Source organism: Hippocampus zosterae, chromosome 16 (assembly GCF_025434085.1).
Source record: "Hippocampus zosterae strain Florida chromosome 16, ASM2543408v3, whole genome shotgun sequence".
NCBI lineage: Eukaryota > Metazoa > Chordata > Actinopteri > Syngnathiformes > Syngnathidae > Hippocampus > Hippocampus zosterae.
The window spans coordinates 15,820,469-15,845,778 of NC_067466.1; the positions used below are offsets into that span (position 1 = coordinate 15,820,469).

The window sequence follows — 25,310 nt, forward strand, 5'->3', positions numbered from 1 at the left end:
GCGCACGGCTCTAATAGCGAACATCTCCGGAGCGCCTGCGGGGGGCGCTGCTCGCCCAGCCGGCGATGCGGTGCGGTGAACGTTCGCATATTGGCGCCATTTTGGAGCCAGGAGGGGGGAAGAGCGCTGCAGAGGAGGACGGCGACCGCGCACAATTCCACACAAACAGGTAGCGAAACGCCACCATAAACGCCCGCATTTCACTCCAATAAATAAGTACAGTGGAGGCACCGTGGCCGGACGCCAGGTAGGAGAAAAACACAGGGTAGGTGGGCGAGACCTCGGCTGAGACGCCCCACTTTCCGTGGTTGTGAGCCGGAGCGCAGCCCGCCTGGCTTGGCTGCCGTGTCCGAACCTTCGCGCCTGTGGCTCGTCTGAGCGTGGTGGTCCTCAGCTTGAATAAATATTAGACGGTCGTGTGCGAGTACCACCGAGTCTCCCGGGTGGTGAAACGGCGGCCGTCTTGTGGTGTTTTGGCGAGGAGGTAGCGGCTACCCGCGGGGGTGTTTTTGTTAGTGGCCGTCCGTCCGCCCTCTCTGTCATCACGGAGCTTGGCGCCGCTAGCCGCGTTAGCTCCTCGGTTAGCGACGGCAAGCTAGCTGGATTAGCTCCCCTAGGCTACTCGAATCCTCGCGTAAAAATGAAGATGGTTATTTATTTACTTAACATGTATATATATATTGAATCTCTCGAATTATAAACTTCACCGCGGGGGAAATTGACTCAACGGAGGCTAATGTTTTCTACCTTTGCCATTATGGTACAGAATTGGGCGATGTTTATTTTTAGAAAGAATGCGACTTTATTCTTAAAACATCGACTTGTCACAGCAACATTTTTTTACACGTCTATACGTGTATGAATACTATCAAACCAATCAGCGAGGGCAAATAAAAACGACACAATTCAAGAGGATTTGCAAAACTCGTGTCAATTTAATCTACATCGGAACAAAACAGGTTAAGATGTTTAAAATGCATGAAAGTACAATTATAGTGTAAAGACGCCCCTTGAATTCGTCCAATTAAAACCGGCACCATGGAGGAAGAATTACAAAACAACTGTCAGTTTAATCTACATCAGAAAAAAATACGTTTGAGGTTGCATGTAAATCACTTTTAGTCTAATGATGCTGCTGTAATTCGTGCCAAGTGAGACGTAGAATAACAGAAGAGGCTAAACGACAGACTGCCACGGGCAGAGCGTCAAGACGTATTTTGACTGAGCGGCATAGAAACAAATAAACATAATTCTAGAAATAATGAGATGGCCAGTCATATAAGGTCCTGTATTGCATCCCATCCTAAATCCATGACAAAGACAATGATTTCAAAATACACATATTATTGTGGCCACTTTTTACAAAAGCTTGCTGAAGCTTTAGTAGTTTTCATTCATTAATATTCTTTGTATCTAACTAGTTACATAAATGACAAGTGTATTTTGGTGGTTTGTTAGGTGGAATACACTTACACAGCTTTAGCTACACCGTAAAGTGACCAAAGTGCTTTACAAAGCTTTAGATTCACTTCTTGACACACACATTCATACATGACTGGCCGCCTGCAAGGCCCCGTCAGGCCCACATGGATGGCCTGCTTGGTGATGAAATGCTGTTGTCGCTGGTGATAACGCTATGGAATATTTTCTTATGCGGCTTCTTCCAAACTGGACTCGCATGGTTGCTGAATGAAGGCGGTGCTGGGCCAGTAGTGTTTTATTTCGTAAACGATAGTGGGCTGTCAACTTGAATCAGCATCCCTTATTAAAACTTGTGCTGTCTTCATGAATATTTGTTCTTGTCACTCTTTGCTGTTTTTTCTGTTATTGGTTTGTGTTTTCCTGCTGTGTTCCAATACTTTAGTCCATATATCCAGTGAGTTTGTTTTGAAATGAAGCGTTTCTATCAGTGTCATTTTAATATTTTGGTTTGTCCCATAAATTCAGTCCCTTTAGTGTTCTGTTTTATGACCAGCCAGTCTGACAACAGTGCTATAAATGTGAGAGGGCTGTAAATCCGAGTTAGTGGAGTTACAATAGTGGCCTGGCAAGGCAAGAATATTGATGTCGTTCCAAATAAAATTCAAATCTAATCTGATATAAACGTGGAGAAATTGTTAATCCACATTGCGTGTTAGTTGTCAATGTTAATGTGAAATGTATCGTCCATGTTAAAAAAAAATGTTTTGCCTGGCTCAAAGTGTGTTGAGAGAAAGTTTAATCCAAATTATGTTTTAGTTACTCGGTGTAAACGGACCGTGCAAAGTAAATGTCATCATCCATCCATCCAAGTTTCATCCAGATGTGATCCAGTTGGGTATTTGATATTTATGTTGGCTTGGTGCCACTTTAGACAACTTTTAACGTTACTGCTGAAAACAGTCCACTAGCCGCTAGTTGTACTGTGTTTGGCAGAGGCAAATTTTAAACTGCCTCTGCCTCTGCTGTTGTTGTGTGTTTGTGTTCAGGCAGTGAAGAGCTCCAGAGGATGGCTCACTCTAAAGCTCGAGCCACTGACGGGAAGGTCACCTACCCCCCGGGGGTGAAGGAGATCTCCGACAAGATCTCCAAAGAGGAGATGGTCCGCCGCCTCAAGGTGAGCCCTGTTGCCTTTTTCTCTTTCCGTCTCATTTGACTCCATTACGACTCAGATCGTCATCTCCCTCCAGATGGTGGTGAAGACCTTCATGGACATGGACCAGGACTCCGAGGAGGAGAAGGAGCTCTACCTGAACCTGGCCCTGCACCTGGCTTCCGACTTCTTCCTCAAGCACCCCGACAAGGATGTACGTCTGCTGGTGGCGTGCTGCCTGGCTGACATTTTCCGCATCTACGCTCCCGAGGCGCCCTACACCTCCCCTGACAAGCTTAAGGTACCAGAGCATCCTGTTCGCGCGCTCTCGTTCTGCTACCTCCTCTACATTTTTTCTCTTTGCGCTGCCCGCAGGACATTTTCATGTTCATCACCAGGCAGCTAAAAGGTCTGGAGGACACAAAGAGCGCCCAGTTCAACAGATACTTCTACCTGCTGGAGGTACGCGTTTAGCTTGTTGGCGTCACCTCTCGATTGTAGGAGACAAAATGAGCGCCGCCTTGTTGGAATGCAATTTTCTGCGCAGAACATCGCCTGGGTCAAGTCATACAACATCTGCTTCGAGCTGGAGGACAGCAACGAGATCTTCACGCAGCTGTACCGCACGCTCTTCCAGGTCATCAAGTAAGTCCTCAGACCCATTCCCACCACCCTCTCATCCAGGCATCTTTTCATAAATAACCCCCCTCCCCCTTTGTTTCCATAGCAACGGCCACAACCAGAAGGTGCACATGCACATGGTGGACCTGATGAGCTCCATCATCTGCGAGGGTGACACCGTGTCCCAGGAGCTGCTGGACACGGTTCTCGTCAACCTGGTGCCGGCCCACAAGGTGTGTGCGTGTAGCGTTTCTATACACGCACACACACACAGCAAACTGGTGTTCCATGGGACTTTTTTTTTTACGCTCTCATTCAAAGACTATGATTTCACTTTCACAATGGTAAAAGCGAGGACTTAAATTTCATCAAACAGGCCTTTAAAAGGTCTCAAATGTGAGTAAAGTGGCCAGAATGATCTCAAAATTTGATCAACCATGTCTGGAAAGAGGGTTTTAAATTGGGTCAAAGTTGCCTGAAAGAGATCTTGAATTGGAGCAAAACAGTCTTAAGAAGGTCTTAAATTCAATCAAATGTGCCTGGTCTCAAATTGGTTTTAAATTGTCTTAAATTACATTGAAGCGGCCTTACGTTCAATCAATTGGCCTTCGAGAGGTCTTACATTTGATGCGGAAATTACCGAAACGGGATGTTCAATTTTACTGTTCATTTGCGCACAGAATTTGAACAAGCAAGCATACGACCTGGCCAAAGCGCTGCTGAAGAGGACGGCTCAGGCCATCGAGCCTTACATCACCAACGTGAGACCAATTCAAATTCAGATTTTTTTTTTAATTTTATTTTTTCCGTGATGTCGATCCGTCGCCAACGCTTGCGCATGCTTCAGTTCTTCAACCAGGTGCTGATGCTGGGCAAGACGTCGGTGAGCGACCTGTCGGAGCACGTGTTCGACTTGATCCTGGAGCTCTACAACATCGACAGCCACCTGCTGCTCTCGGTGCTGCCGCAGCTCGAGTTCAAGCTGAAGGTACAAGAAAACAAAAAAAAAATGGCTTTATACGATCGTTTGACTTGTTCGCAGCGTTTCGGGATTGCCGTTAGCGAGAAAGCTACCAGTCAGCAAGTCTCCAGCAGAGTCTCGGGGGGGGGGCATCTGGCAGATGGAGAAATCTCGTTAATCGTCTTGGTCTCCTCAAAATTAGAACTGCGATAACACCCCCCCCCCCCCCCCCCCCGCCCACCCTTGCGAATTGCACTTCGCTTCCCTCTAGTTTCCATCACAACAAAGGACTTCTTTGTCTTTTTGTGCAGAGTAACGACAACGACGAGAGGCTGCAGGTGGTCAAGCTGCTGGCCAAGATGTTTGGCACCAAGGACTCTGAGTTGGCGGCGCAGAATAAACCACTGTGGCAGTGCTACTTGGGCAGGTAGATCCCGCAAACCAATTCTAGATTTTTTTTGTCCTGCTGAAATATGATGCGGTCTGACATGAACACCGTGTCGCCCTCTTGGGGGGAAGGTTCAACGACATCCACGTGCCCATCAGACTGGAGTGCGTCAAGTTTGCCAGTCATTGCCTCATGAACCACCCCGACCTGGCCAAAGACCTCACAGGTACCTGACGTCCAGTCTCCGCTCCATGCGGAATGTAACTACGTCAGACATACAAGCAGAAAAAAAAAAATTACCTGTGAAGTTATTGCATTTTGACACCGTGCTCCACCAAGAAGCAAAATGGCTTGGCTGCCTGCTTCCATTTGTGGCTCTTTGTTGGGACAAATTCCCGAGATGTAACGATCGTTCAATTATCAAGTTAATCGAGAAATATTTTGATAATTGATTTCTCGTTTTGTAAAATTAAAAAAATGACCAACTCCTTCCGCAATGAATATAATCTCAGATTTCTGTAGGCCTCTATGGAATCTGCGTTTCATTTGGAAAGCAACGATCACAACATTTCTCCCTATTTTCTGATGTTTTACGGACCAAATCAGCAACGGAATCATGTGTTTGTGCATTTTATTTATTTTTTCTGCACTTTTTCTCACTTTGAAATAACGTCCTTGTTGGCGCTGCCAGGAGTTTGGATTCCTTCAAATTCCTACACTTTAGCCACGATTCGTTAGCTTGCCAAAATCGGAGGCTTTGGCTCACGTTTTTCTGCCTGTGGTTTCATTGTTGCCAGAATTTTTAAGAGTGCGTTCGCACGACCCGGAGGAGGCCATTCGCCACGACGTCATCGTCTCCATCGTCACCGCAGCCAAGAAGGACCTCTCTCTGGTCAACGACGCCTTGCTCAACTTTGTCAAAGAGCGCACCTTGGACAAGAGGGTAAGGCATCGCTAGCCGAGTACCGACTGCGCCTTTTCAACAGATCTTGCACGTCCCAATTGCATTTGCCGCTCGCCCCCCCTCTCAGTGGCGCGTACGTAAGGAGGCCATGATGGGCCTGGCATCCATCTACAGGAAGTACTCGCTGCAGGGCGAGGGCGGGCGGGAGGCGTCCAAGCAGATCTCGTGGATCAAAGACAAGCTGCTGCACATCTACTACCAGAACAGTATTGACGACAGGTGTGCGTTTGCGAGCGGACGTCAACCAATCGCGTGCATCGGGGCGACCTTTCACTTTCTTGGCTGTGCCGCCGTGTTGCACAGGTTACTCGTGGAGCGCGTCTTTGCCCAGTACATGGTTCCTCACAACCTGGAGACGGCAGAGAGGATGAAGTGTCTCTACTACCTCTACGCTACCTTGGACACCAACGCCGTCAAGTGAGTCATGCAGGAAAGCTACCCGAACGCCCTCTAGGGAAATTCCTTTGTATGAGCCCTGCCTTGATTCTCTCCTCGCAGAGCCCTGAATGAGATGTGGAAGTGTCAGAATCTGTTGAGGCACAACGTCAAAGACCTGCTGGACCTGGTTAAGAAACCCAAGGTTAGCTGTCCAAAAGCCTGCAATTTGGCGCTCGAGTCAAACATGTTTCCAGCGTGTTTATTTTTCTCCTAACAGTCGGAATCGTCCAGCAAGGCTGTTTTCGCAAAAGTCATGGTCATCACCAGTAAGGAACCGCTTTGTCCTCCTCACTGTGCCAGGAAACGTTTTATACAGCTCCAAAAAAAGACAAATTTCCAGAATATGTCGCCTCTAACGTGTGTGTGTGTCTCTCTCTCTCTCAGAAAACCTTCCAGACCCAGGCAAGGCTCAGGACTTTGTCAAGAAGCTGGCTCAGGTCCTGGAGGATGACGAACGGATCCGAGACCAGCTGGAGACGCTGGTCAGCCCCTCGTGCTCCTGCAAGCAGGCCGAGGTGTGCGTGGTGAGTACTTCTTCACTTTATCTCAGAAGAGTCCCTCTTTCTAACGTTGTAACATTTTCTCCTCTGAAGCGTTTACATAATACTACAAGCAGTTTTGTTTCGTTTCCTTTCCCTTCTTCAATGCAGAGAGACATCACCAAGAAGCTGGGCAGTCCCAAGCAGCCCAGCAATCCTTTCCTGGAGATGGTCAAGTTCCTTTTGGAGAGAATCGCTCCGGTCCACATCGACACCGAGTCCATCAGGTACCCCGCCGAGTGACGTTTGTTTTTTTTGCACAATTTAGCGCAACGGCTAATTCTGTGCTCTCGTCAGCGCTCTGATTAAACAGGTCAACAAATCCATTGAAGGGACGGCCGACGACGACGAGGAGGGCGTTCCCACAGACGGCGCCATCAGAGCCGGTCTGGAACTGCTCAAGGTATTACAGCGGTTCTTCCTCGTTTTAGGAGTCTGAGCATGGCAGGCGATATCGCGGCTTGGCAGGGGGGTGGCTTTAATTTTCAGATGCCACGCCCAGCACGCCGTTGTCATGTAACTCCTTAAGTCTGATTTGTGATGGCCTTCTGGTGGCTCCCAGGTGTTGTCCTTCACTCACCCGGTGTCCTTCCACTCGGCCGAGACTTTTGAATCCCTGCTGGGCTGCCTGAAGATGGATGACGAGAAGGTGGCCGAGGCGGCGCTGCAGATCTTCAAGAACACGGGAAGCAAGATGGAGGAGAGCTACCCGCACATCAAGTCGTATGTGCCACGCTTGTTTTGATGCATTTGATGCATGTTTTTCTTTCTTTTTTTTTTTATTGTATTTTTCTCATCGGAAATGTTCTTCATCCATTCAAATGACTCCCATTCTTAGTTATCCTTCACTCATGGTTGTCTCCTCCGTTTCTTGCCGCCTTCTCTAGTGTCTTGTTGCCAGTCCTGCAGTCCAAAGCCAGGCGGGGCCCGCCTCGCCAGGCCAAGTACGCCATCCTCTGCATCAATGCCATGTTCACCAACAGAGACACGCATTTTGCACAGATCTTTGAGGTCAGTCCATGTTCTGCTTAGGGTCGTTACACACACGGGCGGGGGGGGGGGGGGGGACTTTACTTAACCGTTTGTGTGTGTGCCTGTTGTGCATAGCCGCTGCACAAGGGTCTGGACCCGGCCAACCTGGAGCAGCTCATCACCCCTTTGACCACACTCGGTCACCTGGCCCAGCTGGCCCCGGAGCAGTTTGCCGCTCCCTTGAAGTCACTGGTGGCTAACTTCATCGTAAAGGATTTGCTCATGAACGACAGGGTAAGAGTCAAGGCGCCTTTTGGGAGGTATGAAAAAGCATCATGAAAATGGACCTGAAGTATTTTCATGGCTTTCTGTGCAGATTCCGGGTAAGAAGACCACCAAACTTTGGGTTCCCGATGATGAAGTTTCTCCCGAGACCATGGCCAAGGTCAGCGCAAGTCCATAAACGTGGACCCTATGAAAATACAAAATAAAAACAAAGAACATCGCATTTCTTGTCTTGCTGAAATTAGCTTTCACCCGCCCCATATAGTGCTGGTCCAATAGTGGGTGTGGCTCTAGTCATAATTACCACAAGGGGCGGGGTTAGGGTATTGGAAGTGGAACCTAGAGTGGCGGAAGTCAGAAATGACTCCAGATACACAAACAATAAAAAGTCACTTTTCGGTTAATACGCCTTGCTTTCAAAGTTATTTCCGTCACGACTCTATCGATGATGTGAATTGTGTTCCGTTTCAGATCCAGGGCATCAAGCTGATGGTCCGCTGGCTGCTGGGCGTGAAGAACAACCAGAGCAAGTCGGGCAACTCCACGTTGCGGATGTTGACGGCCATCTTGCACAGCGACGGAGATCTCACCGAGCAAGGAAAGATGGGGTACATGCGCCTTGTTGACCTTTTCGGCTGACATCTGCATTGAGTTGGATTCAAACGGATCCAACCCCCCCCCCCCCCTGCATCCTTCTTTACGCGCGTTGTCGGCATCATTCTCAGCAAACCCGACATGTCGAGGCTCCGCCTGGCCGCCGCCTGCGCCCTGCTGAAGTTAGCCCAGGAGCCATGTTACCACGAGATCATCACGCTGGAGCAATACCAGCTGTGCGCGCTCGTCATTAACGTACGTCGACTCGTTTTCACAAAATCGGCGTCCCTTTCCTCTTTCCCGTTAGCCTCATCGACCGTCTTTTTTGCGCTTTTCAGGACGAGTGCTACCAAGTGCGTCAGGGTTTCTCGCAAAAGCTGCACCAGGGCCTGTGCCGCCTGCGCCTGCCTCTGGAGTACATGGCCATCTTCGCCCTGTGTGCCAAGGACCCCGTCAAGGAGCGGCGGGCACACGCGCGCCAGTGCCTGGGCAAGAACGTCAACATACGGCGCGAGTACCTCAAGCAGCATGCCGCCATCAGCGGTAACCACCACCTGGCGCGACCGGTCCATTCGTAATTTATTCATCGGATGGAATGCGAACGTTTGGATGCTTTGTGATGAAACAGACAAACTGTTCTCGCTGCTGCCGGAGTACGTGGTGCCGTACGCCATCCACCTGCTGGCTCACGACCCGGACTACGTCAAAGTGCAGGACATTGAGCAGCTCAAAGACATCAAAGAGTGAGTCCAATTGTTAAGGGAGACGCCCATTTTCCAAGTTCCATCGAAGATAATTCTATCTCTGCATTTCCCGACCAGGGCGCTGTGGTTTGTGCTGGAGATCATTATGGCAAAGAACGAGAACAACAGCCACGCCTTCATCAGGAAAATGGTGGAGAATATTAAGCAGACGAAGGACGCTCAGTCGCCTGCCGACTCCAAAACCAATGAGGTAGACGTTCCCGCATCTTGGGGCCCCACTTCTTGTCTACAGCTGACGAGATTCCCCTCAATTTCCCGCGGCAGAAACTGTACACAGTGTGCGACGTGGCCATGCACATCATCATGTCCAAGAGCACCACCTACAGCCTGGAGTCACCCAAAGACCCCGTCCTGCCCACCACCTTATTCACCAAGCCTGATAAGGTTGCTCCCGCCAAAAAAAAAAAAAAATCTGTCAGTCCACGAAGCAATTAGCAAGAGTTGCATTAATGTAACCATTTTGGCTGAATTGGGCCAATTCAAATGTGTTTTATTTACATAGCAATGACAGTGGAGATTGAATCTTTTTTTTTTCCTTATGTAAACGCATGTCTCGTTTCAGAATTTTAGCAACACAAAAAATTATCTTCCAGCAGAGATGAAGTTGTTCTTCACACAAGGAAAGGTTGGTGTGTCTTTTGTTATTGTGCTGCTGTTGTTGTTGTTGTTCTTACGTATCATTCCATTCAGCCCAAGTCCGCCAACGTCCTGGGCGCCGTCAACAAACCGCTGTCATCGGCCGGCAAGCAGATTCAAAGCAAAGCGTCCCGCATGGAGACGGCTAGCAACGACGACTCCTCGTCCAATCCCAGCTCGCCACAGCGCGGCAAGACCAGGTAGAAGCCGGGAAAAGGCGCACTAAAGTCGCTGCGTGGAAATAAAATTTGTCTTTCTCATTCGTGATGTTTTTTCTTTTTGTCCTCTCAGGCACGACAGCACTGAAATGGACCACAGCGAAAACGAGGACTTCAGCAGAAAGCGAGCAGACAGCACTGACAAGGTGGCACCATCGTATACCACACATTTTTTTGGGGTTGGGGGTCAGTCTAAGAGAGAACAAAATGACCACAACGGTTGCAATATCGGCTGAAACCTGCAACCTAGGGTTAAACTAAAAGGGGGTGGGGTGTCAAAAGCAACAATAAACCACACCTGTCTGGTACCAGAAGATAAACGACTCGTAAAATGGGAGCAGAAAGAAATAACAAAAGGATGCCTGTTAGTTTTTGTCCAACTTTTGGTGTGCTCGCAGGAGAGCGAGAAGCCTCGCGGTCGCAAGCGCGGCTTGACGGCCAGCGACGACAGCGACATGAAACCCAAACGCGGCCGCAAGAAAGCCCCGACCGTCAGCGCCGCAAAGGAGTCCGAGGACCAGTGGGGGGACGAGGACAACGGGCCCGAGGACGAGCAAAACAGTCCGCCCAAAAAGGGACGCAGGGGGCGGCCCCCCAAGGCGGCCGCACCAGCTAATCAGGACGCTGCTCCTGCCAAAGGGAAGAGGGGGCGAAAGAAGGCGGCGCCTCCTCCGGAGGATGAGGACGAAGAAGAAGACGAGGAGAGGCCAGACGAGGAGATGGAGGACAACGAGGAAGATGACGACGCGGGAGCTGAAAACGTGGAAGTCAAGACCAGAGCGGGACGACAGGCCAGGACGCCCCGACGGCCGCAAAGGTGACGCGACGCCAACAAACACTTAGCGCTGGTCAAAACATTTGTGTCTCAAATTATTGTGCCCCATTGAAATGACATGAATCTGTTCCAGACCCTCAGCAAACCTTTTCATTTAATTGGGAAAAAAAATTACTTGACAGTATTGTGTATTATAAAACATAGTGATGTATATAGCAATAATAAAGTGTTTGCATCAAATTTTACTTTTTCAACTTCATGATCACTTTGGGCTCATTGAAACCCATGAAAAAATCAAATCGGAAGAAAATGTCACTTTTCTGTAAGAAAATAAATGAGTCAGTTCAGCAAGAAACATGAAGTCGACCTTTCATTTGGGTCACAACATGGTGATGTGGTTGTGTATGAGATCGTTTGCGACACGTTGATAGTAAGACATTTCTGTCATGTTTGTCTGTTTATACGCTTATCAACAGTTCCGATGTGTCCGAGTCGACGCCGCAAAAAAGGAGAGGACGGCCGCCCAAGTCGGCTCAACCTCCTGCCAAGAAACCAGCGTAAGCCAACAATTTGGGCATCTTTATATATTAAAGGGCTGGGGAGGAAAAATGAATCTAATAATTCCGTTGCCAAAAAAGGCAAAACAAAATCTCTGCTCGCGTGCACTTTTAAAATAATAATAATTATGGCATTTTTTTTTTTGTTTCAGGCGCGGAGGGCGGTCGAGGGCAGCGGCCACCAAAGACGACTCTGAAGATGAGGAAGACGAGGAGGACGAGGAAGAGCAGCAGCAGGAGGAGGAGTCTACACCTAAGGTCTGCAAAAAAAACACTCCACACCCTCACGGCTAGGAAAGGACGGTACAGTACCACTTGGCTCATCAAGGACCAGCATTAAAATACAGTTGCACAGGAGGCCTAAGAGTTTATGCACTCCTGGGATGTGCTAAAATACTTCTTAAAGGAATGAAATACTCACCAAAAGTTAGCTAAAGACTCTTAAATATACAATATACTATGAAATACTAAAAAAAAAAAACTTTTAAAACTAACCTTCTGAATAAGTTGCAATTAAAAAAAAAAAGTAGAATCCAGTACATTTGGATTCTTACTTTTTGGAAATTACAGAAACTAAAATATTACTAGAGCACAAACACAACTGTAGCTAAATAATCCTTCAAAATGTATTCCACAAAAAAGTCAATGCACACTGTACCTGAATAAATGATGAATTGTAAATGTCTTTTACTTCAAAGTTAAATACGACTGAACCTTACATAAAAAACTGCGCTAGTTCAAAAAAGATTGAGGCCACTTTGACAATATGGTTTATAGATTCAATTCAGTAATTTCTTCACACACACCACTGGAGGGAGCCCACGTACCACACTTGGGAGAATCAATGCTCAAAGGTACAGTGTGTTAAAATGCCATCTAGTGGTGACCTAGTAGAATGCAACGACCTAAACTCAAAAGTGCGTTTTGAAACACGCTCACTACGGTGCCTCAGCGAGTTTCTGAGAATTTCTCAAGCCTACCACCAATTTCTTCGGCTGAGGTGCAAGCAAAATGTCATCCCAAATGACTTCTAGTACTCCTTCACGTTACAAAGTAAGTGCATTGCATTTGTTACACTTGCTGTTGTCATGATGTTGTGAAACTAAGTTCGCTTAAGTTTCTCCTTTGACTGTCCGTAGCAGAAAAATGGCGGCAAAACATGTCAGCCTCCTGTCTGAAGAAGCGCGACCTATGTAATATAATTAACGTTTACTAGACTTTTAGATTAATTTAGCAAATGTACGTTGTGATTGAAGGTTTTTTTTTGCATGTTAATGTATTTATAATTGAATGTTGAAAAATCAAAAATGTATACACACTGTTTTTTTACGATATATCTAGTTTGTTAGCGCCATATTTACACGGTTTCTGACACGTTTCCGAGGCCTAACGGGCTGTTTTTTCCATTCAGGGTCGCAAGAAGGCGGCAGGACGAAGAAGATGAGCCGGCGTGCGCGACCGAGAGCCAAGTAATGAAATCTGAAGTATGGACAAACCACATGAACTTTTTCCACTTTTCATACACGGTTCGCCGCCACTGTTACACCGGCCCATACGGGCACACTACTAGGTCCTACGTGCCGCTTCCTAATACCTGTGTTCCTGCCGCTGTGTTAATGTTGGCCACGCGTGTTAGCTAGACGTTCACTTTTAACAGAGGGGGGGGGGGGGGAGAAAGGAAAAAAAACGTGTTTGTAAATATTTTTTTTGTGCATTTCATATGTTCATGTTTGTCATGTTGGATGCTGACTGCAGGGGGCGCTCACCTTGTTATTGTTATAATTATTATTATTATTATTAAAAAAAGGAAAAACAAGTGTTCCTCCCATCATCCCCCTTCCTCCTCCTAAGAAATTATTCACCTGTTTTTGTGCTGTCCCCTCTTAAACATGAATTTTTGTTTACAGCCTGTACATTGATAAGACCTTTTTTTACCGTGGATTAAAAAACTGTACAAAAGCTGACTTAAGTGTTGCATTTTGTGACAGTTGTCTGGAAAACATTTTTGAGAAATTGTATAATTTCTATTGCTCTATATCCGTGTGCATATATATATATATATATATATATATATATATATATATATATATATATATACATATTGTATAATTGTTTTTAGTGTATAAGTTTAATTGGTTTATGAATTATTTTAAATTTATTCTTGAAGAACAGACTCCCACTATTGGTTAAGGCCCAAAACGCAATTAACCTATGCCATGATATAAAATTTGTTGCAGGTTTGTCGTGCCTTGGTGAAGCTCTGCAATTTCAATTCTTTTTTTTTTTAGTCAGCCATTTGCCCTGTGTGCTAAGCGGTAATAAATTGTTAATGGTCATTTATTGCCATTGGGTAAACACGCACAAATAGCTCTCATCTGCGCTAGTGCGTGTGTATTTTATGGTCAGGAAGAGGCTACCGTTACTTGGCAACGAAAACGATGTTGGGAGTGTGACCATGGCACCCCAGCTCTTTGCCCACTACTTGCCACCAATCATCCCTAAATGGCAAATTTGTAAATTTGCTCATGGATGACTGATGCTCATAATGACACTATTCCCTTTGCACCACCTGCGTCACACCATACATGGGACATGAAATATGTCTTTTCTATGGAGAGTTTATGGCCTCATACATATAACCACAGCCCATTTTGGTTCGGGTTTGTACAAATGTGCAGGTTCATTTTGAGTGGAAGAGGTCTTTACTCCGTTCTTGAGCAGTAATAAACGCGGGCCTCACTTGCTACCAATCGGCTCATGTGCTGATCTAAATTCGAACTGTTGATCCTCGGAGGAAGTCTGCAGCCTCTTTTTAGTCAACCATTCAGGTTACACATAAAGCAGTAACAAAGCTGCCCCCACTCGCCACCTATAGCATCAAAGTAAATTGTGCTTATGGTGTACAACAACAACAACCTGTCCCCGTCCCCCATTGAGGCCTATTGCACCACCTGTGTCACACCAAACATGGACATGAAGCATCCATCCATCCATCCATCCATTTTCCGAACCGCTTGATCCTCACTAGGGTCGCGGGGGGTGCTGGAGCCTATCCCAGCTGTCTTCGGGCAGTAGGCGGGGGACACCCTGAATCGGTTGCCAGCCAATCGCAGGGCACACACAGACGAACAACCATCCACACTCACAATCACACCTAGGGACAATTTCAGAGAGTTCAATCAGCCTGCCACGCATGTTTTTTGGAATGTGGGAGGAAACCGGAGCACCCGGAGAAAACCCACGCAGGCCCGGGGAGAACATGCAAACTCCACACAGGGAGGCCGGAGCTGGAATTGAACTCGGTACCTCTGCACTGTGAAGCCGACGTGCTAACCACTGGACTACCGGGCCGCTGGACATGAAGTACTGCATGTTTATTTAAAAATTTCCATTGCCTCTTTTTCTTGTTTTAGTTTTGTCTGAAAGTATACTTTTAAAGTGCGTGTTTGTGGATGGCCATAAAAAGGCCACCAATCATCCTGAATTTGATCCATGCAAAATGTGCTCATGGACTCTCGCGCCACCTGTGTCACACCAAACATTAGAAGAATGCAGTAATAATAATAAATGATAACCAAAAGCTTCACCAGGCACCTCCTGCGTTGCTGGACATTTTCCCTCCTCGTCAGCTGCTCTGCAAATGATTGACCGATGGAGCTGGGCCCCTCCACCCGGCCTCCTCCACCGCCACACCTGGAGGGGCTCAAACGTCAACTCGTCCCCGGGAATGGCGCACCGCAGTTCGGCCCCGAGAGTCATCGCCCGTCGCTGGGTGCTGCTGGCCGCATGGCTCGCCGCTTGCCCGGCGCGCGCCTCCGCCAAGTCCGGCGCGGGCATTCGGACGTGGGCGCGCTTCAATAAGCTCCCTTACCCGGGCGACAAGGCCTTTCTGCACGGCACCTTCCCGCCGGGCTTCATGTGGGCGGTTGGCACCGCCGCCTACCAAGTGGAAGGCGCCTTCGACAAGGACGGCAAGGGTCCGTCCATCTGGGACACGTTCACGCGGGACGGCAACCGCATGGCGACGGGCGACGTGGGCAGCGACAGTTACCACAACGCCGCGGCCGACGTGCGGGCTATTCGCCAGCTGGGTGTCAGCCACTACCGCTTCTCGCTGTCGTGGCCGCGTATCTTCCCCAACGGAACGCGCGGTAGCCTCAACGAAGCGGGCGTGCGCTACTACCGCGGACTGTTGGCCCGGCTCAAGGAGGCTCGCGTGGAGCCGGTGGTGACCCTTTACCACTGGGACCTGCCCGACGCGCTGCAGCAGCGGCTGGGCGGGTGGAGCAACCCGGACATGGTGGAGGTGTTCCGAGACTACGCCGACTACTGCTTCCGGGCGTTCGGCGACGACGTCCGCTGGTGGATCACGATCGACAACCCGTTCGTGGTGGCTCGACACGGCTACGGCACCGGGGTGGTTGCCCCGGGCGTCAAGGGTGACCCCGACCTGCCCTACAGGGTGGCCCATGTGCTTCTCAAGGTCAGACGTCACACTTTTGAATTTGTTACGATGATTTATGATTGATATCGACGGATTAGAAATAGTTGAAATTGACCTAATTATTAATTTGCTGTTTTGAGTTGGAGACCTGTATGAAACTAACCTTTATTTGAAACACTGCCTCATTGCGGAATCTCTACGTTTAAAACCTGAATTGATGCCTTAACTCAGTCTTTAATTCCGACTTTGAAACTTGTACCATGGTTTGAAAGTTGAAACTGTAATCTGGTTTTGAAACCGCAAACCAATCAAGACCTAATTTGAAACCTTTACCGTTCTTCTGAACCCCCAACCCTGTTTGACAACTTTAATTTAAAACCGTAATCTATGTTGAAGCACTAATTTGAACCCAAACCCAGTTTTTACCCCTCTTTTAAAAGCATTAAACCTTACCATTGTTTGAAACCCTAACATTGTCTTGACATTTTAACACAAAACCATCATTTGGAATTCTGAGTAATAAACCCACAATCTTGAAACACTCATCCAGGCTTCAAACAGTCCTTTGAAAGGAGAGCGATTTTTAAACACAGAAAAGAGACCCGAACCTAGTCCTAAAACCCTCATTTTAAAACCTGCAACCTGTTTGAAACTCAAACCCAGACTTAAAACCCTGTCTTGATACCAGTATTCAAACTTGAGACCCAACCCAGTCTTACAGCTTTACTTTAAAACCCTACCGTTGTGTGTCGTGGAGGCTCACGCGGCGGCCTGGCACACGTACGACCGCAACTACCGGCGATGGCAAGGTGGCCGCGTGTCCATAGCGCTGGCGTCCCACTGGGTGCGTCCGAGGCGGATGCGCGCAGAGAGCCTGCGAGAGTGCCAGTGCTCACTGGAGCACGTGCTGGGCTGGTTCGCCGGGCCTCTCTTCGGCGACGGCGACTACCCGGCCTGCATGAAGGCCCGCCTGGGCGCCAGGTTGCCGACCCTGGGCGACGAGGAGCGGCGACGCCTCCGGGGCACGGCAGACTTCTTCGCGCTCTCTCACGGCGCCACCCTCAGCTTCCAGCTCGTCAACGACAGCCTCAAGTTCGGCCAGCAGGAGGAATTAGACCTGCGAATGCTCCTCTACTGGGTCAGCGCCGAGTACAACTGGCCCGACATCTTCGTGGTGCAGAGCGGATGGTAACAGATAAGACGGAGCGATAGCTAAGCCCAAAAATTAAATTAACGTCACATGTTCCACACGTGTTTTCAGGTTCGTATCAAGCAGCACCAAGACTCAGGACCCCAAGCACATGTACTACTTGAAGAGGTTCATCGCGGAGGCTCTCAAATGTGAGTGACAGCACGCGCCGCGTCTTGCGTGTCTCATGATCACACATTTGTGGCTGGTGGCGGCCCGCAGCCATCGCCGTGGACGGCGTGAAGGTGGTGGGCTACACGGCGTGGTCGCTGATGGACGGCTTCGAGTGGCACCGCGAGTGCAGCATCAGGCGGGGACTTTACTACGTCGACTTCAATACGCCCGACATGAAGCGAGAGCCCAAGACCTCGGCCACCTTCTACAAGTAAGTGTGTGTGTGTGTGTGTGTGTGTGTCAGAGCTTGGCACGGCAGATGTGCTGAGTCATCATCGTTTCTTTTGGTCAGCACTACATCTCATTAAACATTCACATATTGCCAATAGAAACGTGATCCAGAGAAACGGGTTTCCGGAGCTTCCGGAGAACCAACCCGCTCAAGGAGTTTTCCCGTGTGACTTTGCCTGGGGGGTCTCCGCCAATTCCATCCAGGTCAGTGGGGCACTGAAAGGTTCATCATTTCCTGAATCGGCGTTGAACATTAACTTTTGTTCGTTGTATTTGGCAAGGCGGGCGAGTTTTGTTTTTATTGCGAAATACGTCATTTTATGATAGTCTTTTTTGGTTTTTACTTCAATTATACTGTGTTTTATGAGAAACACACCTATTTGCTGTTTTTATGCTCACGTCAGGGCGGCCCGGTAGTCCTGTGGTTAGCACATCGGCTTCACAGTGCAGAGGTACCGGGTTCGATTCCAGCTCCGGCCTCCCTGTGTGGAGTTTGCATGTTCTCCCCGGGCCTGCGTGGGTTTTCTCCGGGTGCTCCGGTTTCCTCCCACATTCCAAAAACATGCGTGGCAGGCTGATTGGACGCTCTAAATTGTCCCTAGGTGTGAATGTGAGCGTGGATGCTTGTTCGTCTCTGTGTGGCCTGTGATTGGCTGGCAACCGATTCAGGGTGTCCCCCGCCTACTGCCCGAAGACAGCTGGGATAGGCTCCAGCACCCCCCGCGACCCTCGTGAGGATCAAGCGGCTTGGAAGATGAATGAATGAATGAATGCTCACGTCAAAGCCCTGTGTAATATGAAAGTAGTGCTTTGGCACCACCTTGGTCCAGCCGTTACCACTGCCTAGTAGAGAAATTGCTTGGCCGCCATCTTTAGCATCGATAGGCAGGTATACAGGGACACCTTTTTAAGTGGTGATTTTCAGAATTTGCCACAGGGCTCCATCCCCATCCCCCTGTAATTTGTGCATGCCTGTTCTTCCTGCATTTATGGGACAGGTGGAAAGCTCTCCCAGTCAGTTTGCGGACCCCAATGTGTACATGTGGAACATGGACAATGGTGAGCTGACCCGCCTGGAAGGCCACGTGGCGCCACCTACACACCGCAACGCGCACTGCGCCGACTACGTTAGCATCAGACAGCAGGTGATGCGCAGCTGTGTACTCTATAACAAGAAGCTTTAGCGGCCATTGACGACAAAAGACATTGGTTCACTTCTCCTGTCCCGTGTAAATCCGCTTCAATTCCAAGCGCCGACTCTCAGTTCCAAATACGCATCCGCGTTTCTCGCCGGCGCCATCTACGACAAGCGTGCACGTGTGACGTCATTTTTACTGCTTGCTAACCGCTCGCTGTATCAGGTGGATGAAATCCAGGCAGTGGGTGTGAGCCACTTCCACTTCTCCCTCAACTGGTCTGCGCTGGTGCCGGCGGGCGACGTCGCGCGGCCCAACGCCACCCTCCTGGGTTACTACCGCTGCTTCAGCCACCAGCTGCTGCGCGCCAACGTCACGCCCGTGGTCACCCTGTGGCACCACACACGCCAAGGCAGCAGTCTACCGGCGCCCCTCGACAGCCCCAACAGGTGGCTCAATAGGTACCAGACGAGTTCCCCTGATGCAGCACTGTTGGTAGAGATGTGAAAATCCTGCGCTTCACATCACATCGGATCAAGGATATGAGTTGATGATCGTCGCGTTCCGCTCAGGGAGACTCCGGACTTTTTTGCCGACTACGCGCGCTTGTGCTTCCGCGAGCTGGGCGAGCACGTGAAGATGTGGATCACGCTCAACGAGCCCAACGATGATATGGTGAGCTACCAGGAAGCTCATCAGATGCTGCGAGCCCACGCGCTCGCCTGGCGCGCCTACGACCGAGAATTCAGGCCCGCTCAGGGTGGTCAGGTCAGTGCCCCGCCCGGGGCCGTCTAGGCATGTAACGTTCCGGTTTTCACATGCGTGTCGTTGTCAGGTGTCTCTTGCCCTGCACATGGACTGGGTGGAACCAGCCTTCTCCTTCAGCCGCGAGGACGTGGAGCCTGCCAAGAGGGTTCTAGACTTCCGGGTGGGATGGTTTGCCGAGCCGATCTTTGGAAGCGGAGATTATCCCATGGGAATGAGGAGCTGGCTGCGACAACTCAACTCACTCGAGTACACGTTCAATGCAAATCGGCCGACACTGCGAAGAGAAGGGTGTGATGGGCACGTTTATGATGAGGCGACACCCCCAAAAGAATTTTGAGTAGCGATGACTGAAAAGGCGGCCCGGTAGTCCAGTGGTTAGCACGTGGGCTTCACAGTGCAGAGGTACCGGGTTCGATTCCAGCTCCGGCCTCCCTGTGTGGAGTTTGCATGTTCTCCCCGGGCCTGCGTGGGTTTTCTCCGGGTGCTCCGGTTTCCTCCCACATTCCAAAAACGTGCGTGGCAGGCTGATTGAACACTCTAAATTGTCCCTGGGTGTGAGTGTGAGAGTGGATGGTTGTTAGTCTCTTGTGTGCCCTGTGATTGGCCTGCAACCGGTTCAGGGTGTCCCCGTCTTCTGCCCGAAGACGGCTGGGATAGGCTCCAGCACCCCCCGTGACCCTAGTGAGGATCAAGCGGTTCGGAAAATGGATGGATGACTGAAAAGACACGTCAAGTCCGCCAGGACCATTTGAGGCTCATTTTCAAGGACAAATTTGAGATTTTGATCCCAAATTTGAATCTTGTAACGTCGACGGACAGTGCAACGCAAAGACTTGAATTTGCTGGTTTTGTTGCAGACTTCCGGTGTTCAACAAAGACGATCGTCAGCTGGTGAAGGGCACGTACGACTTCTTTGCCATCAGTCACTTCAGCACTGAACTGGTGACGCACGCCAAGGAGGACCCGTAAGGCCAAACGCCCGTTTGACCGGCATGCCGCTGCCCGCCGCGTGATGCCCGTCCGCCGCGTCCGCAGGTACACGTACATATCCGAGCTGGAAGTGCAGCACATGGTCGACACCACGTGGATCAAGTCGCCCCGCCCCGTGGTCCCGTGGGGCCTGAGGAAGGCTCTCAACTGGGTGAGGCGACCCCTCTTTGACCCCCAACGCGGTCTTTAATTGGGCCGGCCGAGCGTTTGCATGATTGATGCCTCAGAGTCCACTTTTTTGCCTGATCCTGAATGAAATTGCAGGTCAAGGAGCACTACCCGCGCGTGCCCGTCTACGTGATGGCCAACGGCGTGCAGGAGGACCCGGCCCGCTTCAAGGATAGCCTGAGGGTCTTCTACGTGTACAACTACATCAACGAGGCACTCAAAGGTGACGTCGCCCGACCGTCTAATGATTACACTGGACTGAGGTCTCGCTGGCCGCAGATGCAAACATAAACACGTTGACGTCAGAGTCGTTGAACTCTGGTCGGCCGCGCTCAATCTGAGCTCTTCATTTCTCCAGTTTGACGACACGAAAGGGAGTTTTTTTCCGGCATAATTAGGTCCTTAAATGACATGGGAGCTAAATTGAGTTATATGAAATTTTTTTTTTTGCATTTTGTCGGGAAATTGCAGTCTTGCTGTGGTCAAATTAATTGCTGCTTTGACATGAAAATTAAAAAAAAAATTAAAGGACATTTGACATCCATAGCTGTCAAAATACGTTAAGCGATACTTGACTATCATGGGTGCGGCACGACGATTGTTTGTGGGATATTCGGCTCATTCATTGTGCATCCCTCACGAATATTTAAGGATAAATATGGACTGATTTTTGCCGGTATTCGGCTCATTCATTGTGCATCCCTCACAAATATTTAAGGATAAATATGGACTGATTTTTGCCGGTATTCGGCTCATTCATTGTGCATCCCTCATGAATATTTAAGGATAAATATGGACTGATTTTTGCCGGCAGCGTTCACCCTGGACGGCGTGAATTTGAAGGGCTACTTTGCGTACGCCCTGAGCGACCAACGCGACCCGGGCTTCGGCCTGTACGGCCACGTGCACGAGGAGGCGGTGGCGAAGGCGTCGCTGGCCAATTATCGTAACATCATCCGCCACAACGGCTTCCCTGTGCAGGGGGCGCCCGCCCAGCGGTGCCCCCTCGCCGACCGGCCCTGTCCGGGCTGTCGGGTTCTGGCCAAGCGGCCCGTGGTGGGCTTCCTGACGCTGCTGGGCTCAGCCACGCTTATCACGCTGGTTCTCGTTGTCTACTACGCCTCCAGGAGGCACAAAGATGCTTACTGATGACGGATCGTCTAACGTGTGTTTTGCATTTAGTAGCTTCTAGAAGCACTTTTTGTTTTTGTAACAAAAATTTTATTGCAGTAATGTTCTTGTGTTCTCATGCACTTTTCATTCAGCCCGTTTCCACCAAGCACTTGACTTTGATATTCTCTCTTTAACAATTATTGGTAGCTTACAGTTGGGGGTGAATGTCACTCACCTCCGGTTACATGAACAAGAGCTGGAAAATATCGTAGAGTACTGAAATAATTGATGACCAATTTGTACCACTTTACGGTACCCCAAAAAGCGGCAAACAAAATCCAAGAAAAAAAAATAAGTCAGAATTAATTTTCAAGAATAAAACATTATTTTGGGGGGTTGTACTAATGAAGTGACAATGACTTGCAGTGACGTGCAAAGTTACAAATAAGTTACTGATTTTTTTTTTGTATCCTTTCCCATTTATTTGAACTCACTTTCACCATCAAGGTCAATCGCTCCCAGTTAAATTTGCACAACCACAACGTAGAGCGTGTACACCGTCCCGGGTGCTCGGAGGGAACGTGATTAGCATAACTAGCTAATGAGCAATGGTGATTGTTTGTCATCTGTTGTGTATTTGTGTCGAGGTAAATAAAAAGTCCAAAGAAGGTCAATAACGATAAGTCCTTTTAATGTGGACAGCGTCCACCCGTCAGAACATCATGCCGTCCAGGCCGTCCTCCATGAACTTCTTGTAGACGGCCATGAACTTGGCGGTGAAGGCCTCCAGGTGGTAGATGGCTTTGTTGCCCAGCTGCAGCCGGTGCTCGTAGTACGCCGCCATGTGCGCCACCTCCGGCTTCAGGTGCCCGTCGCAGTTGTTCAGAAGCTCCCTCACCAAACCCTGCGAAGGACCAGGAAGAGCTTGTTAGGGTCAGGGTTCGTTATTTATTCATTCGAAAGACAAATGTTTGCATGTGAAGCTCTGGCGGGGGGACGGATATAAATGTGGCGGGCCTTGAGTTTGAAATTCCGCCATGCGCCCTCGGCTTTCTGGCCAATTTAGGCAAAAATTCCAAAGGCGCACACAAGAAAAAGCATGTTTTTCTTGAGCGTGTACGTGTGGTACCGACCTTCATGATGATGTCAGCAGGGATGCAGTGAGTCAGCAGCTCGTACAAACGACCCCGCACCTCCAACAATCTGCTCCAAACGGGATGAATGTTGAACTTTGGATTGTTTACGAAATGATTTCAACATTTAGTCTTTCGTCTATCCCTCCAATGGCCAAATCTAGTTTGTCTGTGACGTAGCAGCCCAAGACAGCAATAGGCAACCTTTCATTACGGAAAAAGATGTGCTTTAAAATTTAATGCGCTAACAAAATAACCGAGCTTTATCAGATCACCTTTTGCGATGAAATGTTGGGGTTTGTCATGCTAGACGGCTAGTTTTTTATTCATTCATTCATTCATTCATCTTCCGAGCCGCTTGATCCTCACTAGGGTCTCGGGGGTGCTGGAGCCTATCCCAGCTGTCTTCGGGCAGTAGGCGGGGGACACCCTGAATCGGTTGCCAGCCAATCGCAGGGCACACAGAGACGAACAACCATCCACGCTCACACTCACACCTAGGGACAATTTAGAGTGTTCAATCAGCCTGCCACGCATGTTTTTGAAATGTGGGAGGAAACTGGAGCACCCGGAGAAAACCCACGCAGGCCCGGGGAGAACATGCAAACTCCACACAGGGAGGCCGGAGCTGGAATCGAACCCGGTACCTCTGCACTGTCAAGCCGACGTGCTAACCACTGGACTACCCTAGTTTATTATTTAGTTGTTTTTTTTAAGACCATCGGAGGGGCAGCATGTTTCATAGTTTAAGAAAATGTCCGCCACTTGCGGCCCCTCCTACCTCTGCGGAGTCTGCTGGCTAACAATGCAGTTGGCAGTTTCCCGGAGAAACACCTCCCAATCGGGTTCTGTGACGTCCTGGTCCGGCGAGAAGGGGTACCTGAGTATCATATGTTGCAGACATGTTAGACACATCATGTAAAATAATAGTTAACTTACAGAGTCAGACACACGTAAGACACAAAAGGATAAATATGAGACCAAAAAAATGGCGTAAAAAAAATAATAAATAGAAGGCCAATCGTTTGTGTGACTCACTGCTGCACCCTGCAGGCCTCGCACATCAGCAGCGCTTTGCGGAGGTTGCGCCCGGATTTGTCGCTGATCCGCTTGGCCAACTCGGGAGGCAGGAGGAGACCTTCTTTCTTACACACTGACGTGAGGACGTTACACACCTGAGGGCAAACGCACAAAGTCAACCCCGCCTGTTAACTCTGAGGGGGTAACAATGTACGAGAAGGCGTCAGTTACTCGCGTCATTTCTTATTTGCGAAGCTATCCCCAATCAGAAAGCGCATGTATGACACAGACTCTGTCTCCGTGTTGTTACCTCCTCCGTACTGGGCAGCGGAACGCGAACGGCCAAGCAGCGGCTGCGTATTGGTCCGATGACCTTGGAGGTGGAGGTTGAGCAGAGCACCAGGCGGCAGGTGGCCATGTATTTCTCCATGGTGCGCCGCAAAGCGTGCTGGGCATCCTTGGTCAAGCGGTCCACCTCGGTGAGCAGCACCACTTGGTGAATTTAAAAAAAAAAAAAAGCAGCAGAAGAAGACGTCAAATGCTTTGCGGGAGTCGAGCAATTCCTGAGAGTCTCACACCTTTGAACTCTCGCTGCGTGCTGGCTTGGATCTGCTGAGACTGAGCCATGGTCTTGATCAGCTCCTGGATCACCACGCGGTCCTGGTTACCCGCATCGCTGTATGACCATTAACACGCAAGTCTCAGGGTGATGCAAAGCTATACTCAATTTTACATTGGAGCAATGTGATGGCATGAAAACGTTTGTGATCTACTGTAAAAGTAATCGATTACCTGGCGTTGACTTCCAAGTGGTAGTTGCTGGCGATGGTGTTGATCTCAATCTTCTTCTTGGAGGGAGCCTAAAAACAAGAACGACCTGCAAAGGTGAGCTCGCACTCTTGGATGTTTTCTTCGGGGACGGACAAAATAATTAAAATTTTTAAAAAAATGGATTGATTGATCTTCTCACCACAATGGTCTGGTGCTCGATGCGAAGCTTCTCCACGCCGGCGCCGTAGAGCTCCCTGAGCAGACACATGATGCGAGTTTTCTTGCCCGCGCCTGAAGGACCATACACCAGCAAGTGCGGGAAGTCGCCACATTGAACCTAAAAAAAAAAAAGCCCCACACACACGTACCGTACAGTTTGTGCTGAATAATAACAGTCATAACACTGTTCTAAAGCGTCCGACCGTGTGGAATTATCTTAGCAGCTAAGCTATTACGCTAAAGTCTTAACTTGTGTTAATCTATTCGCCACTCTCACCAGGTTCTTGAGTTGAGATGCTTGCACTTTGTGGTAGTCGAGTTTACCGAGGGACGCGGGTCGGTATTTGTCCACCCACAAGCTCATTTTCGTGCGACGTTGGCGGACGCGCTTCTTTGACAGCAAGTTGAAAAGTCTTCCCGCGGAATGTTTTGTTGTCCGCGCCGCGACTTCCGCTTCAGCTACGGAAAACCAGAAGAGTCAAATTGGAATCACAACACGCCAGAGGTACTTTTGCTATATCGGTAAATGTATAAATGAATACAAGATACAGAACAATACCCGTGGTGTTATGGAACAGTATTTAATTCCGTTGTGGTGCCACACAGGGTAGTATTTGTTTCAATTTTGGCTTTTTTGATGTAAATAAGCATGCCTCCCTCCCTCCCCCAA

At 49.2% G+C, this 25,310-nt stretch overlaps 3 protein-coding genes across 5 annotated transcripts; 2 read left to right on the forward strand and 1 right to left on the reverse strand.

Annotated features, from left to right (window-relative positions):
• The first annotated feature begins 10 nt into the window (after window positions 1–10).
• pds5b (PDS5 cohesin associated factor B) lies at window positions 11–12,948 on the forward strand. The gene is made up of 35 exons (XM_052047589.1): window positions 11–169; window positions 2,469–2,596; window positions 2,670–2,873; window positions 2,948–3,034; window positions 3,120–3,217; window positions 3,300–3,426; window positions 3,874–3,954; window positions 4,041–4,181; window positions 4,466–4,581; window positions 4,674–4,768; window positions 5,340–5,485; window positions 5,574–5,725; window positions 5,810–5,923; window positions 6,005–6,086; window positions 6,162–6,210; window positions 6,329–6,468; window positions 6,595–6,710; window positions 6,781–6,886; window positions 7,046–7,206; window positions 7,371–7,494; window positions 7,591–7,749; window positions 7,832–7,900; window positions 8,212–8,348; window positions 8,466–8,589; window positions 8,673–8,877; window positions 8,963–9,077; window positions 9,156–9,288; window positions 9,363–9,482; window positions 9,661–9,723; window positions 9,789–9,934; window positions 10,026–10,098; window positions 10,351–10,769; window positions 11,204–11,284; window positions 11,437–11,542; window positions 12,696–12,948. The coding sequence occupies exons 2-35, from the start codon at window positions 2,489–2,491 to the stop codon at window positions 12,726–12,728; spliced, it is 4,230 nt and encodes a 1,409-aa protein (XP_051903549.1). The 5' UTR covers window positions 11–169; window positions 2,469–2,488; the 3' UTR covers window positions 12,729–12,948.
• Window positions 12,949–13,369: 421 nt separating this feature from the next.
• Window positions 13,370–22,155, forward strand: kl (klotho). 3 transcript variants are annotated; one of them, XM_052047590.1, is made up of 13 exons: window positions 13,370–15,767; window positions 16,486–16,916; window positions 16,990–17,069; window positions 17,140–17,302; window positions 17,421–17,526; window positions 18,321–18,467; window positions 18,684–18,919; window positions 19,031–19,226; window positions 19,294–19,472; window positions 20,084–20,191; window positions 20,262–20,367; window positions 20,481–20,607; window positions 21,199–22,155. In XM_052047590.1, the coding sequence occupies exons 1-13, from the start codon at window positions 14,925–14,927 to the stop codon at window positions 21,531–21,533; spliced, it is 3,057 nt and encodes a 1,018-aa protein (XP_051903550.1). In that variant the 5' UTR covers window positions 13,370–14,924; the 3' UTR covers window positions 21,534–22,155. The 3 variants fall into 3 exon arrangements, with proteins under 3 accessions (XP_051903550.1, XP_051903552.1, XP_051903551.1); XM_052047592.1 differs by having other exon boundaries at window positions 19,031–19,133; XM_052047591.1 differs by having other exon boundaries at window positions 18,684–18,907.
• rfc3 (replication factor C (activator 1) 3) lies at window positions 21,954–25,105 on the reverse strand. Its single transcript, XM_052047593.1, has 9 exons — window positions 24,918–25,105; window positions 24,621–24,758; window positions 24,443–24,510; window positions 24,229–24,326; window positions 23,961–24,142; window positions 23,669–23,805; window positions 23,412–23,510; window positions 22,631–22,700; window positions 21,954–22,401 (listed from the first exon to the last, which is right to left on the reverse strand). Exons 1-9 carry the CDS (start codon window positions 25,002–25,004, stop codon window positions 22,210–22,212), a joined length of 1,071 nt encoding a protein of 356 aa, XP_051903553.1. The 5' UTR covers window positions 25,005–25,105; the 3' UTR covers window positions 21,954–22,209.
• Window positions 25,106–25,310: the final 205 nt, after the last annotated feature.